This window comes from Sminthopsis crassicaudata, chromosome 3, assembly GCF_048593235.1.
Source record: "Sminthopsis crassicaudata isolate SCR6 chromosome 3, ASM4859323v1, whole genome shotgun sequence".
NCBI lineage: Eukaryota > Metazoa > Chordata > Mammalia > Dasyuromorphia > Dasyuridae > Sminthopsis > Sminthopsis crassicaudata.
In genome coordinates this window covers 652,277,646-652,295,578 of record NC_133619.1, presented here as the reverse complement: position 1 = coordinate 652,295,578, position 17,933 = coordinate 652,277,646, and the positions used below count along the sequence as shown (strand labels likewise).

At 42.3% G+C, this 17,933-nt stretch overlaps 1 protein-coding gene across 1 annotated transcript; it reads left to right on the top strand.

The window, feature by feature from the left end:
* The first annotated feature begins 521 nt into the window (after nucleotides 1-521).
* Nucleotides 522-17,044, top strand: LOC141564671 (uncharacterized). Its single transcript, XM_074307425.1, has 6 exons — nucleotides 522-1,479; nucleotides 7,857-7,925; nucleotides 9,107-9,233; nucleotides 9,964-10,059; nucleotides 13,521-13,695; nucleotides 15,120-17,044. The coding sequence occupies exons 2-6, from the start codon at nucleotides 7,875-7,877 to the stop codon at nucleotides 16,624-16,626; spliced, it is 1,956 nt and encodes a 651-aa protein (XP_074163526.1). The 5' UTR covers nucleotides 522-1,479; nucleotides 7,857-7,874; the 3' UTR covers nucleotides 16,627-17,044.
* The last annotated feature ends 889 nt before the right edge of the window (nucleotides 17,045-17,933 follow it).

Below are 17,933 nucleotides of genomic sequence, written 5' to 3'. Positions count from 1 at the left end.
CATTCAGTGCTTAATAAGTGCTTGTTGGCAGAAAGACTGAGCAACCAGCAATCCTCAAGCCTCTGAGTAGTGAGAGAAACAAAAGACTCCAGTGTCCTTTGGCAAGCCTTACAGAGAGGAGACTGTACTACAAGGGGCTGACCTATAGCTTTATATACAAAGAGAGCCCTGATGCAAAATGGCCCCAGAGAATGGAAGGAGCCCGTTCCCTTCCCAAACCATGGGCTGCCCACTGGAGAGTGGGTTGGATTTTGCCATGGGGAAAGGGAGCACAGAGAAATGCCGGGTCTCTTTGGATCCTGACAACAATCTTAAAATTGTAGGTGAGGTGAGGTCGTCCATTTTTCAGAGGAGCAAACTGAGGCTGATAAGGGGCCGAGTGACTTGCTCAGGGTCTCACAATTGAACTGAGCTCTTCTGGACTCCTATGGGCAGCAACAGCCTCTCCCCCTTCCCCCCCTCCCCCACTTAGCTGCCCAAGACAAGACAGTCTGAACTGCCGGTTCTCTGGATGGGGGAGGGGAAGGGAAGGAGGGGGACCACCGGCTAAATAAACCAAAAGATCTCCTTTTAAAAAAGAAGGGATCTGGGCCACCCCGGAAGGAGCCGTTTCAGTTGGAGGGTTCGGAGAAAGGAGTTCCCGGAGGCCAGGATGCGGCCGACTTCAGTTTCCAGCCGGGCCCACCCCTCCTCGCCCGGGCCCTGCGGAGCGAGCAGGCCCCGGGGGCCCAATCCGCAAGGGACTCTGGGAGATGGCACGGTGGAGACTGCAGGGCTGCCTGCTGGGGCAGGTGGGGATGGTGCGGAGATGGAGGGCAAGGGCCTCCGGGGAGGAGGAGGAGGTCTGGGAGGAGGGAGGCCAAAAGCCTGGTCAGGGTAAGGGCCCAGCTGGCAGCCCTGGGGCGGGGAGCACCCGAGGTGGGGGGCCGGGTGCCCCGGGGGGGAGGTTCGGGACCCAGACGTCCAGGTGTGCCAGGGGCCATTCCCGCGGCCCTGGGAGTAGGGCTGGAGGAAGGCACCCGGCCCGAGGTCCATCCCCTGGATGGGTGGGGCCTGCACGAGGGTCCGGGGCTGGGACCGAAGGCTCGGTTCCGGCCCGACCTGGGTCTCCCGAAGCAGGGCGTCCACACCTGGGGGCCGGGCCGGCGTCCAAGGGGGCCTCCTTCCGATCCGGCCGGGAGGCGGCGTTAGCGGAAAGGGCCAATCCGGGAACTGGGGGCGGGGTCCTTGGGACCTCCCCGCCCAGGGCCCGCCCCAAACTGCTCGGCCCTCGGTCCCCAGCTTCCTCTGCTCCTTCGCAGACCGGCCTGGGTTTGCCCGGGCACCTCCTCCCAGAAGCCCCCGGGGCGTCCTCCCGGAGCTGCTCGCGGACGGAGAGCCGCCGGGGAAGCCTGGGCTGGGCGAGCCGGGCCCCCGCTCCCGGGCCCCACCCGCCGCGGCTGCCACTCCCGCTGCTTCTGCCGGTGGTCTGACGTCGTGGTGAGTCTCCCGCAGGGCCGCCGGGCACCCCGCCCCCCAGGCTGGATGCTGGCCGCGCGCTGCCTTCGGGAGCCGGACATCCGGCTTCTTGTCCGGGCGCCCCAACCTCGGCTTCCCCGGTCGGTCGGGAGCGGGGGCATCCTTGGCCCAGCGGGACCCCGCCCCCCCCAGCTTCCTCTCGGGTGCTCTGGCCCTTCCGAGTCCTGGCCACGCTCCCCATCAGATCTCGGGCGCCTGGGGCCCGCCCCTTCCGAGCCCAGGCGCCCCCTTACGAGGGCCAGCTTTTCTTCCCCCAATCCCGGATCCTCTGCAGGACGCAGACTTCGCTCCTAATGTTCCGGCTTCTCCACCGGCCCCGGGGCTGGGGGAGGGGGAGGGGAGCCACCTTTGGCTCGGAATACCCCAGCTAGAACCCAGCTTCCCTCAGGGACAGGGGTACAGCTTGTCCCGAGGGGGCATGGTTCCCATCAGACCCCCGGCATGTCTCCGATGCCCTGCCCTACCTCTGGCCCCTCCCCTTAAGAGACCAGGGTTTTCTTCCTTCCCAAATCTGCCTTCTGAACGACCCAGAGGTCATCTCCCCCAGCTTCGGGCTCAGTCTTAGCTCCCTGTGGCTCCCTGACGCCCCGATCCCTCCTGCCAGCCATCCCTTGACTCAGAGATCTTGTGTCCTCATAGGAATCCAGGCTCCCCTGGAAGGACACAGAATTCGGGACTTCCTAATCCCAGCCCAATCACAGGCTCAGGAGGCCACTGGGGGCCTTACCTGCAAATAAGGGGTTCCTGCCACCCCAACTCCCAAACCCACCCCACACCACAATTCTTTACAGCACCCAACTGCCCAATGTATCGTACTTCCTAGACCCTCCCCCTGCTCCCTTTATCTGGGTTCCTGCTTCCTTAGCTACACTGTTTCCTGCTTCCTTAGCTACACTGTTTCCTGCTTCCTTAGCTACACTGTTGTTTCCTGCTTCCTTAGCTACACTGTTGTTTCCTGCTTCCTTAGCTACACTGTTTCCTGCTTCCTTAGCTACACTGTTTCCTGCTTCCTTAGCTACAGTTTCCTGCTTCCTTAGCTACACTGTTTCCTGCTTCCTTAGCTACACTGTTTCCTGCTTCCTTAGCTACACTATTACCTGCTTTCTCTCTTCCCTCAGACTTCTTGTCAGGTCCAAGTTTCACTCCCAGCCTTCTCTTCATCTTGGACCCTCTCCTAATCCTTGGCCAGCCACCATTTCTGCCTCAGACCAGTAATCTGAACGATTTCCCCTGCCCCCAGTTGTACCTCCTCATTTCAGACCCAAGGATCCTCTCCATCCCCATAGAACCATCCATGGTTCCTCAGGCTCCTTTCAGCTGGGAAGTCGTGCTTCCAGTCCTTATGGTATCTATCAGTCCTGAGCTAATTCTGAGACTTAATTTATCTAATTGGTTGTGAGGGAGTGAGGACGTTCACTGAGTCGTGTGTTTCTTCTCCGCCATCTTGGCTCCGCCCCCCCTCCTCAGGCTCCTTTCAGCTCAGATCAAGCTTACAGAGGGAAAGGAATGAGAAGCAGTGGAAAGAAGACTCGATGAAAAGTTCTGCTTCTTGAGACTCCAAGGGGAGCATGGCGGGGAGAAAGCATTGTTTCTGGTCCAAGGTTCCAGGCCTGACCCTACAGACCTTCTCTTGGTTAGCTTAGTACCTTGAGGGCAGCCTCTTATCTTTTGGGGCATGGCCAGATGTTAGGTTCTTACTAAGTGCTAATGAGATAATGAGATATTAGGTTCTTACTAAGTGCTAAGTCAGTACTTAACAATTCTCTGGTTCTGCCCTTTAAGGGGAGTTTTACCCCTTTGAACTTCTGGGGAGGAGCTTAATGTTTAAAGGGAGCAAGTTCTTTGGTAGAAGTAATCTTCCCACAAGCCCTTGCGTTATCCCACGCCCATTCTCTGGGAGGATAAAAGAGGGTGCCACTTGAGAGATTAAGGAGTCTCTACTCTAGGTCAGAGTTGGCGAATCTGGCCGACCCAGAGACCAATCAACAGGAGACAACAGGACATTACAATTTGGCGTCCACAAAGTTGGGCAAGGACTTTTGCTTATCCTGACAAGGACTTATTCTGAGCCCTTCAGAGGAGCTAGCCTGGACCTTCACAATACTCCCCCAAAGAAATAAAAAAAAAAAAGGAAATGACCTATAAGTACAAAAAATATTTATAGCACCCATTTTTTGTGATGTCAAAGAATGGAAATATTCATTAATTGAAGAATTGCTAAACAAGTCGTGGCTATGATGGTGATGATATTGTGAGAAATGATGAAGGGGTAATCTTAGAAAAATAAAACAAATTTAGGTTTAATAGTGAGGGGAAAGAAACCCTCCTTTGAGCTCCCCCAAGAAAAGGGACTGCTTTGGGGGTAATGGATTCCATCCCGGGCAAGGTCCTGACAATCACATTTGCAGTGCTTCTTCAATAAGTATTCTTTTCTATTGATGGGCTGACCTCCATGATGCTTAGGTCCATTCTAGCTCTGAAATCCCCTGATTCTCAAGACCATGTCTTTCTGACTTCACACTCAGCACTTTATGTGCCAATTCTAGCTGTCAGAAAGACATGAATGTGAAGCAAAAGGACCTAGACTCTCTCTCATAGGCCACAGGGAACCACTGGCTGTTGAGCAAACTGCCCAAACTTCCAGAGAACATTCAACTTGGGAGTTTGTTTTACATATTATAGGGTTCTCTCATTAAATTACATGTGAAAAGAAGGAAAGTTTTTGTAAAGTTCTGTTGTCTCCAGAAGCTGCCGATCGCTCTCTGGGAGGAGATGTGCTGTCTCAACTCAATCTCTCGGCCAGATTCCTGTAGAGAGCCGCCAACTCTGACCTAGAGTTGAGACTCCTCTCCCTTGCTCAATGTCACTTCTTTTATCCTCCCAGAGAATGGGCGTGGGATAATGCAAGGGCTTCTGGGGAAAAATTTTTTTTCAACCAATGAACTTGCTCCTCCTAAGCATGCAAGCTCCTCCCCAGAAGTTCAAAGGGGTAAAACTCCCCCCAAAAGCCGGAACTAGAGAATTGTTAAGTACCGACTTAGCACTTAGTAAGAACCTAATATTTCATTATCTCATTAGCACTTAGTAAGAACCTAATATTTCATTATCTCATTAGCACTTAGTAAGAACCTAACAGCCAGACTTCCCACTTTCTCAGTCAAACTCTCAGCTCCCTTCTTCACTCCTCAGCTATGTACAGGAATGGTTTTCCCTCTGCTCTGGCCATTTCTGGAGAATTTCTTCTCTACCATCCTTGGGGTCCGGCATTCTGAAGTCCGTCATAGGCAGCCAAACTGACAGCACCAAACTTTTTAAGCCTGCTGAGAAATCCAGCTGATGGCAACTTCATTTTCCCAGGGGATAGATTTGGTTTCTGTGGCTTTCCAGGTCTGCCTAGAATACACAGCAGATTAACACTCCTTAGCTTCTTAGTAGAGATAAGAAGTCAGTTTCACTGGAAAGGGGGGGGGGGAAGAAGTAAATGAAGGAGGGAAAAAGGGGTTGGTGAAGAATATTTACTTTGCAGTCAGCAGTTTATTATCTGAATGAAAAGTTATTTCCTTTTCAAAGGCAGGAGAGCTGGATAAGAATCAGTTTTCCAATAGTGAAAGAAGAGCTTTTAGACAATCCATCCAATCCAATCAACATTTATTAAGCACCTACTGGTAGCAGACACTCTTAAATCAATAACAAGAATTAACCCAATTATTACTAAAAACTTTAACAAGATTTTAAAATTATTATTATTTTTAATAAATAAAAGATAATTTCTGTCCTTAAGGAACTTAGAGATGAAGAAAACATGCAGGAGGCAATAAAGCCTAGCTAAGGTAGGGGAACGGGACACCAGGGAGTATAGAACCAATGGCTCTGCTGAGTGGAATGAGAGGAGAGTCCAGTTTCTACTTCTGTTAAGGAAGAGAGTGGAGGAATTTGGAGCTCCCTCCCATCCTCCAGTCTAAGGCTAAGGGAAATGGTGCTGATTAAAGTTAGAAGTGATGATCTTAATGTGGGAGGGACAGCATCAATGGAGACAAATTAGCATGTAAGGGAACTATGCAAACCAGACAGAACTGTAGTGAGTGCAGTGTTGTCACAACAGTGACAGGGACCTCGTCCTTGCATAGTTTTAATTCCTCCAGTAATTTCAGCATTAGACATCCAGATTGTTGGAGGATTTCTTAAGTAATAGCCCATGAAGTTGGCAAGAAATGATTGCGATTCCTACCTGCCCCCATACCATCGTCTACCTTCCACGGTCAGGAACTCTCCAATTTCCTTTGTCCCCTTCACCTGTTACCATTGGATGCCTCCCTGTGCCTTTCTGCTCCTAAATATATTTTTCATTCACTCAAACCCCTCCACTCCCCTGATTGGTTTTACGCTGCCCCAATCTTGACACTTTAGTGAATTGTTCATTCATTTTCAGTTACATCTGACTCTTTGTGGTTCCATTTGAGATTTTTTGGCAATGATATTGGAATGATTTGCCACATCCTTCATTTTACAAATGAGGAAACTGAGCCATACAGGATGAAGTGAAGGTGTATTAATTGTCATTCCAATCTTGACAGTTCAACTGTATATTATCTTCCTCGTTCCTTGTTCTTCCACCAATCAAGTTCTTTAAAGATTGGCCCTGCAATATTCCCCTCCTACTTCCCTGCTACTGAATAGAGTGGAGGAGTCCCCAAACTTTGCTGCCATATCTACTCTAAGGAAACCTCATCTCATCTCACCTCAAGTGGGAACTCCCCTCCCTTCAGCTAGATGACATACTTCCTTTTCCCTCCCTAAACTCAACCCTGTATTCTACCCATTCTGTGGCTCTTCCCCTTCTCATCTCTCTTCCAGGTTCCCATGGCAGCCCATTCTGTCACCATCTAAAAGGAAGACCTTGACTCATATTAGATCAGACAAAATTAGGTCATTTTCCTTGAGTTTTTCTTTCCCCTTATATTCTGCCTCCTGATTGTCATCCCCATTGAACTTTTGATCCCTCCAATATCCTGAGTTACTGGCAGTCCTTCCCCTTTGCTAAGACCCCAGCTCTAGATGCCTTTGATTTCATCCACTCCAGTTTTCACTTGGTTGTTCCCATCATGTCCCTCTCTCTCTCTTTCTCTCTATTTTTCTGTCTCTCTTTCTGTCTCTGTTTCTCCCCCCACCCCACCACCACTGAAATCCCTCTTGATTGCTATCTCATTCCTTTTTTTTTTTTTTTTTTTTTCCCCCTTTCACTAGACTCCTATATTTGTATTACTCATTTTCTGTGAAGGTCTGGTTTTCCATCTATAATGCTTAGAAAATTCCCCTATTTCATTAAAGATCCATTTTCCCATTTATTTGATTTATTGGTTATAAACTCGTATCTTTTGTCTTCTGTAACATTGAATTCTTTGCTTCTTCGTGGTGGTGGCTGTTGTCAGAAGTGATTCTTATTATGACTCCTTGTTTCTTTAATACTTTCTTTCTGACTTCTGACCCTATTTTTTTCTTTGACCTGGAATCTTTGGCAGTAATGTTCTTAGGAATTTTCATTTGTGGACTCTATTTTCATTTTATTCTCTCATTCTATCTGGATAGTTTTATTTCATGATTTTTTGATGCTTAGACACTTTGGGGGCAGTCATTGCGTTCAGCTGGTCTGTTGATTATTTTTCATGTATCTCATCTTGATCTGTTTTTCAGCTCAGTTGATTAGATTCCTTACTTTTTCTTCTATTTTTCAGCTTTTTGGCCTTTAATAGTTCTTGTTTTATGAAGTAATTAATTTCTTTTTGGTTCATCCAAATTATCATGGATTCAGTTGCTTTTGGTGAGGTTTTGTATTCTTGTGACAAACTATTAAATTTGTTTCTAACTCTTGCCCACATATTTCTCATTTCCTTTCCCTCCTGACTGTGCTTCTGATTTTATGTCTTTGACACTCTGTTCTCCGTTGTAGTCATCTTCTAGAATTTCCCTCAATTTCTGGGACTTCCTTACCTTGAAACATCCCTCTGCCATGCTTACCCACTTCTCCCACTGGTAAATTCCCGAATTCCCTTAAAGTGTCCAGATGGGAAAAAAAGGGGTAACAATGGCTAGCCCAGATGAGATGGCCTGGGAGAGAACTGTGAAGGTAAGGAATTGATTAAAGGTCATACTGAAGGCGAAAAGTAAGGTTTCAGCTGGTAAGGCAGAGAAAGAAAGGGAAACACAGAGGGGAATTTCTTGAGTTCGTTATCATGGAGGGGCTGTGTTTGTGGGAGATGGTAACATCAAAGGTTTATTCCACAGTCTTCTTTATTGAAGTTAATTATTTTCTCACTGCTTTCTTTGCTGATTCCCAACAGTGTTCTAAGTCAACCACGATGTCAACAGCCAATAGAGGGAAGAGACTGAGACACTCATCTGGAACCAGGGTGGGTCTTTTTTTCAAAAGTAGTTCTTTTACAGGAAGTCCAATTTGCTTTTTCTTGAGATTATGTTTTATATATTGTCAGATCTCAATTGGGTGTTGGGTTAAATTGGGTGATTTCTTTGGGTTAGGTTGTTCCCTGGGAGGACGCTCCTTCCCCTGCAGGTGGGTACCTTCTTTGAAGGTAGATTAATGAGCCTAATGTCATAGAACCTAGCTGTGTCAAAGGAAGGCCTTGAATCCAGATTTTTCGGCTTTCAAGACCAACTCTCTATCTTCTACACCAAATGGCCTTTCCAGTTCACATCAATGCTATTTATGTTACTGTACATTGGAAAGAACCTATTAGTCCATACCTTATACTTCTGCTCAGCATCTCTATAAATTTCCAAACCAAAATCTCTCCCCGGTCATAGTTCCCTCCATCCAAGTGTCCTATCCCCTTATTAAAATGTAAGTTTCATGAGGTCAGGGACTGATTTCAGTTTTGTGCTTGTCTTAGAAAAGCTTGAAGGTGCAGTAGAAAGAGTGATGAGCCTGATGTCAGAAAGACTCAAGTTCAAATACAATCTTAGATTTGACATGGCTGTATAATCCTACACAAATCACTTTACTATTGTCTGCCTCGGTTTCCTTATTTGTAAAAATGGGACAATAATATAACCCATCTCAGGATTTTAGTCAGAAAAAAATAATATTTGTAGAGAATTTTACAAAACTTGAAGCACTATATGATATTAATATTAATCTAATTATCATTATTATGGTTATTCTATTTGATCAATTCAAACTTCCTGATAAATGATTTTCCATTCCTTTATGATTGATATAAAAGATTTTGGACACCTCAAAGCTCAGTATAAATTCAGTCTTAATGCTTAGCTCAACTATAGGGACACGGGTTACACTGAAGGATTCAGTACTTATGAACTCACAGTATGCAGTGTAATTTTGGAGCAAAGGGGAAGTCTCCCATTGGGTTGCCGTAGTGAACATGATTCAGTTATTTTAAAATTGAGCACTTAGAAAATAGCAAGGATTCTGCTTGGTACCCAGTGGAAATAACATCTGATTCATCTTGGAGAGAACCTGCCATATTATTTCTCACTGAAATTAATTATTGGAACGTTATGCTTCTTTAAGGGGTGGTCACCTGGGTGAGAACCTATGGATTTGTTGTTGTAGGAATCATTGACATTCAGGGATGTGGCCGTGGACTTCACTCCAGAGGAGTGGGGATACCTGGACCCTTCTGAGAAGGAGCTGTACAGGGACGTGATGCTGGAGAATTATGGGCACCTGCTCCATCTGGGTAAGAACAGCTTCCTGGGGGAGCCAGAGTCTACCGGTAGGATGAACTTCCCATTGGGAATATTCTGGGAGAGCAGTGAGTTCTGCTCATTGATTGGTGAACAGAGATCTCAGATTGTTAGTCCTTTTACATCCAAGAGACAGCAAGTGCTTGTGTATGGTGAGTGCTTGTGTATGTGCTCCTGTGTGAAAGACCTTTCGGGAATTCTACCGTCCAGGCCCCATGTGAGGGGATGGAGACTCACTGTCTTTGTGGAGCTTATACTTTATGGAAGGTTTTTGCTTTACAAAATTGAAAGCATCATTATTTGACCCTCTACTTTTTCTACTCTGTTTCCATATGTCTAAGATTGGCCCCCAAAGTTCAAGCGCTGATTGATCAGACATGTTCCACTCTTACATCTTGCAATGGATCCATTCTAGTAGGTGGATTTTTTAATAAGTCCTAAATCCAGGACATATCGCCCATAATTTCTAAGAACAAAATACGGAATATATAATAATACATAACATTATAAAAATACATATAAAAATATCAGAGAATATTATATAATACAGAATGCTATAATAATACAGAATATATAATAATAATACAGAATGCCCCTCCTCGAGGGGTAATTTGTCTTTGGTCTATGGACATACCTAGCTCCCCTTGTTCCCCCCCAAAAAGAGTTGAGATTGAAAGCTGAGCTGACTCTTTCCCCATCTCATTGCCCTTTTGTTATGAGCAGGACTTGCTGCTTCCAAGCCAGATGTGATCTACCACTTGGAGAGAGGGGGCCCTCCTTGGAAGCCAGTGCTTAAGGTCCCAAGTACCAGCTTTCCAGGTGAGTGACCGATTATCTAGCTGTTAGGTGCTCTAATCAGCCTAATCTTCGTATCAACAAATCTGCAGTTGGAATCCTAGCCCCTACTAGCTGTAAAACCCTGCCCCCAACACTGAACCACTGTTCATCTCAGTTAATAAACATTTATTTAGCACCTACTCTGTTCCAAGCACTTTCACTGAACCACTGTTCATCTCAGTTAATAAACATTTATTTAGCACCTACTCTGTTCCAAGCACTTTCACTGAACCACTGTTCATCTCAGTTAATAAACATTTATTTAGCACCTACTCTGTTCCAGGCATTTTGCTGAATACTTCAGCTTCTTCATATGTCAACAGAAGATAGTAATAGCATGTGTCTCACAGGGTATCCCTGAGAATCAGTGACAGAATATTTGTAGATTGCTTTATGATTTTAAGGTATTATCTATATTTTAGTCATGATGATGATACAGGTCTAGACATTGCATATGGCAGCATAACTGTTTATGTTTGACTCTTCATGAATCTATTTGGGGTTTTCTTGGCAAAGATATTGGAATGATTTGCCATTTCCTTCTCCAGCTCATGTTACAGAGGAAGAAACTATAGTAAATAGGGTTAAGTGACTTGGTCAGGGTCACACAGCTGGGACATGTCTGAGGACAGAATTGAACTAAGGTTTTCCTGACTCCAGGCCCAGCAGCTACTTAGCTGCCTCTCCTCTGGAGAAAACCCTTTTGTTTATAGCACAAGTAGCTCTGTTCCACACTTCTCATGCCTAAGGGTCCACCTGAGCCTCTTGGACCAGAACTTCTTTCTGAAAATTCTGTCATCAACAAGAAAACATTATACCCAGCATCAGCAACATAGTGCGATGAGCAGCTATGAATGACTTAGCTCTTTTCAACAATAATGGTCCAATTCAATTCCAAAAAGAATGTTTTTAAAATGTAAAGTCTATTAATAAATATATCTCACTTGATCATCAGAGAAACCCTGGGAAATATTTGCTGATAAATAAGAATTCTGGGGCCAATGAGTCTCCCTGCTAGTAAGCATCTTAGGCTCAATTTGAACTCAAGACTTCCAGATTCCTAATCCTGAACTCTTTCCACTGAACCTCTCTGCTTACAGGGCAATCTACATCACCAATGAGTACTCCTTTCTACCTGTTCCATGGTGCTATACCTGGAAGTATAAGAGAAAAAAATAGATAGTTTAATCTGTACTCTGAAACCATCAATTCTTTATCTGGAGGTGGATAACATTTTCCTTTTTTTTTTTTTTTTTCTTTTTTTTCTTTTTCTGAGGCTGGGGTTAAGTGACTTGCCCAGGGTCACACAGCTAGGAAGTGTTAAGTATCAGAGACCAGATTTGAACTCAGATCCTCCTGAATTCAGGGCTGGTGCTCTATCCACTGCGCCACCTAGCTGCCCCCTGTTTGTTTTTTTTTTAAACATGATTTTTTGTTGTTGCTGCTATCTTTAATTTTTACCTGTATTTTCTTTTTATTTGATCTTTGGTTCCAAATTCTATCCTTTTCTAGACCATTTCCCTCACCCATTGAGAAGGCAAGAACTATGATATTCATAATACCTATGAAGTCATACAAGATATCCCTGTGTGAGCTATTCATTTTCCAGGGAGGGAAGAGCCAGAAAAATACAGTGTTGCTCCTAAATTCATCAATTCCCTTTCTGGAGGTGGATAGCACTTTATATCCTGAGGCCTTTGGAATTCTTGATCAGATCTTGATCAGATCACAATTGGTTAGTTTTACAATATTATTGGTAAATATTACAATATTATTATATAAATTGTTTTCCTGGTTCTACTCACTTCATTTTTGTATGTCCTAAACTCCAATAGGTGGGGAAGGGGATTTCAAGGGCATAGACTTGATATTTTGGGACTAAAATTCACCTTGATTAGATTCTGTTTAAACAGAAGTAAGATCTCTGAAGTTGGGCTGGATCCTGCCCAAGATTCTAGAATGTGTTCCCTAGGATTAAGCCAGTCTCCTCTGCCAGCCTTTTCCTTTAGCGACTGGATGACTGCTCTATAGTGGCAGTTCCCTGAATAAGGAAATAAAAAGCCTAGATTCTATAAGAAAAAAATAATCATTTCTCTCAGATTTTTTAAAGTATTCCATATTCTGGTCTGTTAATCTTGGCATATTTATATTTTTGTGAATATTCGTCTATTTTGTTAAGATTGTTCATTTTTTTTTGGCATATAGGAGGGCAACATTGCTTCTAATTATTGTTTTTATTTGATCTTCATTGATTGTGCATTTGCTATTTTCATTTTTGATACTGATAGTTTGGCTCATTTTTTAATCAAATTAACCCATAGTTTATGTATTTCTTTCATAAAACCAGCTCCAAGTTTTATTTATTAATTCAGTGGGGTATTTTTTAAACTTTTGGTTTGATTCATCTCTCCTTAGATTTTCAGGATTTCTATTTTGGTATTTAATTGGATTTTTAAATTCTTTGTTTTTCTAGTTTGTTTTGTTTTGTTTTGTTCTGTTTTGTTTTGTTTTTAGTTGTATGTCCAATAGTGATCTATTTTTTCTTTTCTTAATATAAGCATTTAGAGATATAAATTTTCCTCTAAGTACAATTTTTCTTTAAGTACTGCTTTGGCAACATTCCACAAATTTTGGCATGTTGTCTACTTTGTTTCCCATACTTTGCCATCACAAAAAGTGCTACTAAAAATCTTTTAGTTTATGTGCATGTAATCTTATTAATGAATTCCTTGATGGTAAAAGCCCAGCAGTAGGCTGAACCAAATAGCATGGGCATTTTGGTCCCTTCATTTACATAATTCCAAGCTGCTTTCCAAATAATTGTATTGATTCACAGGTCAACCACAATGCTCTACTGCATCTATCAAAAAGTCCCTCTATCATTGACTATATTCATCTTGAATCATTTTTACAGTGTGAGGAAGATACCCTAAGAGTTGCTTGGATTTGAATTTCTCTTATTAGTGATTTGGACCATTCTTCTATATGTTAATATTTTGCAATTCTTTTAAGAATTATTTGATCACAGCTTTGAACAATTGAGTACTGAAAAATTTTTGCCTTTTATAAACCTTTCAGGTTTTCTATGTCTAACAGTAATGAATATTTTGTCCCTATCAATAAGGATTTCAATTTTTTTCTTATGGAACTTTATCTTCAATTTGCTATTTTCTAAAATAGAAATGAAAAGACCCAGGCTTTAATTCATTTCTGTCACTAATTAGTTACATTTCGTTAGCCACATTTGGAATATATAAAAACCGAGTTTCCCCTCTCTCTAAATTATTGTAAGGATGAATATGAAAGATCCAAAGATATGATTCTGGTATGATTTATATTTGATGATGAAAAATTTCTACATTGAGGAGATTTAAGTCAAGTATTAAAAAAAACAGTAGGTGGATATGGGGGAAAGAAATATAAACATTTTTATTTACTTGCAGATGGTGAAACTGGGTTGGAAACCATGGCAACATCTATAAAAGAGAGCATTTCTCTGGAGACATTTTCTCAGAAAAATCTCAAAAGCACTAGTATGTTGACCTCCAGCTGGAAAGAAGCCTGGAAACGTGGTGTCAGTATGAGCAAACATCAGAGCTCTAAGGAGGAACATTCTTGGTAAGTGAAACATCCTAAAAATCCAAATAAATTTGAAAAACTATGAGTGTAGTAAAAAGCTTGTTAATGTTAAAAAGCTTGAGCCTGGATTGAGTTCTTTTTCCACAGCAGAGCAGGTCTATAGGAAAGAGTCTATATAAATGTGATAAGAAGAAATTTAATCTGTTATCAAACCAAAATCACTATAATGGGAATTTTACCCAACAAAAATATTTTCTAACTATAATGGAGGCATCAGATTCTTTGGTTTTGACCTTAGTAAAGATTATTTTTAATAAAGCTCTTAATAAAAATAATGAAATATGTTTTGGAGAGCAATCCAATGAATACAGTTCTCACTTTGACCTTATGAAATATGTTTTGGAGAGCAATTAACACAGATAATCCTCGCTTTATGTAAATTCATATTATGCAAATTCAACTTTACATAAAAGATTTGAAAGGATAACTTCATTTTGAAAAGAAATTAGAAAAATTCCTTTACACAAAACAGATGCTATACAATAAGGCACTGTATGATGGGGGCATCACAAATGGTGGGAAGCTCAGAAGCGTCTCTTTAAGTCAGTTCCCCCATGTCTGCAGACAGTGAGGGATACCGTACCTCTCCCTGTGTTCAATAGTGGTTCTTATATTTTCACCATGGCTGGTGGCAAACGCAGAAAAGGGAGTTTTGGAAGCTGAGGTCAAACCAAAAAGGTTCACAACGAAACGGCTGGCAGAAGCATTTCATCATTTGAGTCCATTTTTTTCTTCTATTGAAAAGATGGATCCAAATGTTTCAAGATTTTTTAAAATTCAAAAACTAGTTGAAGATAATATTGCTTACTATTGTCAGGTATATGAGGGGGGAAAAAAGAGGCCCTATCTAAACATATCTTGAAACCTTCATAAAATAAAATTGTGCTGCCAAGCTCCAGTGAGCAAAGCTACTTTCCTGCACAGTACTGTGCGTACTTTACTAACTTTACCTTTTCATTTCCTAATTCTGCTTATTATGGCACGGTATTTAATATGTCTTCATTCTAGCACATTTTATGCCTTGCATACAGGTATTATTTTGTACATGCCTTTGTCTTGTAGGGTAAAGAAAGTGATTGGCTAGGGGCAAATTCTCATTATGTAAAAATCACTTTATGTAGCAGTCTGCATAACAGTTCACTTATATAAAGTGAGAACTGTCTGTATATTGAATAAAGAAAAGCTTCTAATTCCAATCTCTGAATTCTTATCTAATCATAGATTCTGGAGAAAAATCCCATAAAGGTAATAAATGTCAGATTTCCCTCTTCCCCTCTCTCTCCTCATCCAACCCCCAGCATATAATTTATTGGACATCAGAGAGTCCTTATTGTAGAAAAAGCTTGTGAACATGATTACAGTAAGGCTTACAATCACCACCAATCCCTTTTTTCTCATCATAGGATTGACAGAAGAAAGAACTCTTGTAAATATCTTAAATATGATGAGGGCTTCAAAAGAAGCAACGAATTTACTAATCACCCACAAATTCATACTGGGGAGAAAACTTCTGAGTGTCATGTGGATGGAAAGCAATTTCCATGGGCAGCTCTTTCTCATTCAGGAGAGAAATCTCAACATCATGAATGTGGGAAGGCTTCCCACCAGAAGGCAGAACTCACTAAAAATCAGAGAACCCATACCAGGAAGAAACATTATCAATGTAATGAATGTGGGATGGCCTTCCCGAGAAAACGACTTCTTACTGAGCATCAGAGAACCCATCCCAGCGAGAAATCATATAAATGTCCTAAGTGTGGAAAGGTCTTCTTCCTGAAGACACGTTTTACTAAGCACATGAGAGTTCATACTGGAGAAAAGCCTTTTATTTGTAATGAATGTGGGAAGGCATTCAGCAGCAGAAAAGGTCTTACCCAGCATATGAAAATTCATGCCGCAGATAAACCTTATGAATGTCCTGAATGTGGGAAGTCCTTCTATAAAAAGGCACATTTTAACTCTCACATGAAAAAACATACTGGAGAGAGACCTTTTCATTGTAACGAATGTGGAAAAACCTTCATATTTAAGTCATCTCTAATTCACCATATGAAGATTCATACTGGAGATAAACCTTACGAATGTCCTCTATGTGGGAAGCCCTTCTACAAAAAGGCACAGATTAGCCCACATATGAGGATTCATACTGGGGAGAGACCTTATAATTGTAATGATTGTGGGAAAGCCTTCAAGTTTAAGTCATCTCTAACCCAGCACGTGAGGATTCATACTGGAGAGAAGCCTTATGAGTGTTCTGAATGTGCCATGGCTTTCTACCGAAAGGCGTATCTTATTCACCATATGAGAGGCCATACTGGAGAGAAACCTTTTATTTGTGATGAATGTGGGAAAACGTTCATGTTGAAGTCATCTCTGACATTGCACGTGAGAATTCACACCGGAGAGAAACCTTACGAATGTTCTGAATGTGCAAAGGCTTTCTCCCGAAAGGCCCTTCTCACTCAACATATAAAAAGCCATACAGGCGAGAAACCTTTTAATTGTAACGAATGTGGGAAAACCTTTATGTTTAAGTCATCTCTAACCCAGCATGTCAAGATTCACACCGGAGAGAAACCTTATAAATGTTCTGATTGTACAAAGGCCTTCTACAGAAAGACACATCTTACTCAACATTTGAGGATCCACAACGGAGAGAGACTTTTTAATTGTAATGAATGTGGGAATACCTTCAAGTGTAAATCAAGTTTGACCCAGCATGCGAAAATTCATACTGGAGAGAAACTCTCTAAATGTTCTGAATGTGGGAATGCCTTCCACAAAAAAGAAGCACTTTATCCAACAAGTGAGAACTCATTCTGGAGAGAGACTTGTAATCAATGTACCCTCTTCAGACAGAGGGAAAACTTGACTCAACATCAGAGAATTCATACGAGAAAGCAAGCTTAGGAAGGACTTCTGCCTGATGTGACCAACAAGATCTAGGACAAGACATTTTCTCTCATCATCATGATTTCTCAAACCCTTGCAAGAGAGCAATTATGGGAAAGAAAACCCAATTCTGTTGTCTCCATTATTTAGGACACCAAGAATCTCTAATAGGATGAAATCTTAGAGAATCATGAATTTAGTAAAGTCCTTCAGAGTGAAGAATGTATATTCTATCAACAAATATGTGCTGGGGAGCAGCCTTAGAAACACAACGATTGACAGTAGGCTGTCAGCTACAGCACTGGAGACTAATTCCGCAAGCATTTATTAAGTGTGCAGTGTTTGTAGTTACTGCACCTAGATTTGTCTAATGCATGTTAGATGTCCTGAGGAATCACTTTAGTCATTGAATTGATATAAATACCCATGATATTTAATAGTGTTTTCTATTTCAGTGCAATGTGCATAGTTTGCTCTTGTTTGCTTTTATTTTTCTTTATAACAAACAACTGAAGGATTAAATTGGTCCCTTTTTAGGTGAGATGTCCAAGCTAGAATGTGATAATATGAGTGTAAAACATTGTGTCGGTCCCTGGGGTGAAGATGAGATAGCACCACCTCACATAAATGGGGTGCATGAGGAAGAATTTATGTAACATATGGGGTGGGGGAAGTAGCAGGAAACCCTTCAAGTTAACTTTCATCTGAACTGGTTCAGAGAGGGAAAAATAAACATATAGACACATACATGCATCGAAGTTCATGGGGGGGACAGAGAAAAGAGATCTATTAAGTGGTCAGAAGCAAAAGAGATTCCTGAGGAAGGGCTAAAGTAAAAAAGAGAAGCATAAGATAGGATGGAAGGAAACATCAAATGTAGCTGAATTTGAATGGAAATGATCTCACTCTTAAAATACAATACAACAATATGCTGTTTGCAATAAACAACAGAAAGATTTACACACAGAGTTAAGATAAGGGGCTGGTCCAAGAACTATTATGCTTCAGCTAAAGTACAAAAATAAAACAAAAGGAAGCAACCATGATTTCTGAAAATAATAGACCTAATAATAGCAATAATAGACCTAATTTCCTAAGAACAAACCCTCTAGGCTGGAGGCCTGCCCCATGGAAGTGCAAACTCCTGGAGGCAGCAGAGTCTGATGGAGCTTCTTGGGAGGTAGGTGGGTTGGGAATGAGGCAATTGTGGCTAAGTAACTTGGCCAGAGTCACCCAGCTAGGAAGTGGTTGGTGCTTGCTGGAGTCTCAGGTGCAAAAACTTTCACTTGTCCAATGTGGGGATCCAACAGCCGAGTGGGGAAGGA

Excerpts from the sequence above, each read along its gene's own strand:
- LOC141564671 (XM_074307425.1), top strand. The coding sequence starts at position 7,875 with ATGTCAACAGCCAATAGAGGGAAGAGACTGAGACACTCATCTGGAACC. Across the intron at positions 7,926-9,106 it reads GACACTCATCTGGAACCAGG|GAATCATTGACATTCAGGGA; the intron begins GTGGGTCTTTTT and ends TTGTTGTTGTAG. Across the intron at positions 9,234-9,963 it reads TGGGCACCTGCTCCATCTGG|GACTTGCTGCTTCCAAGCCA; the intron begins GTAAGAACAGCT and ends TGTTATGAGCAG.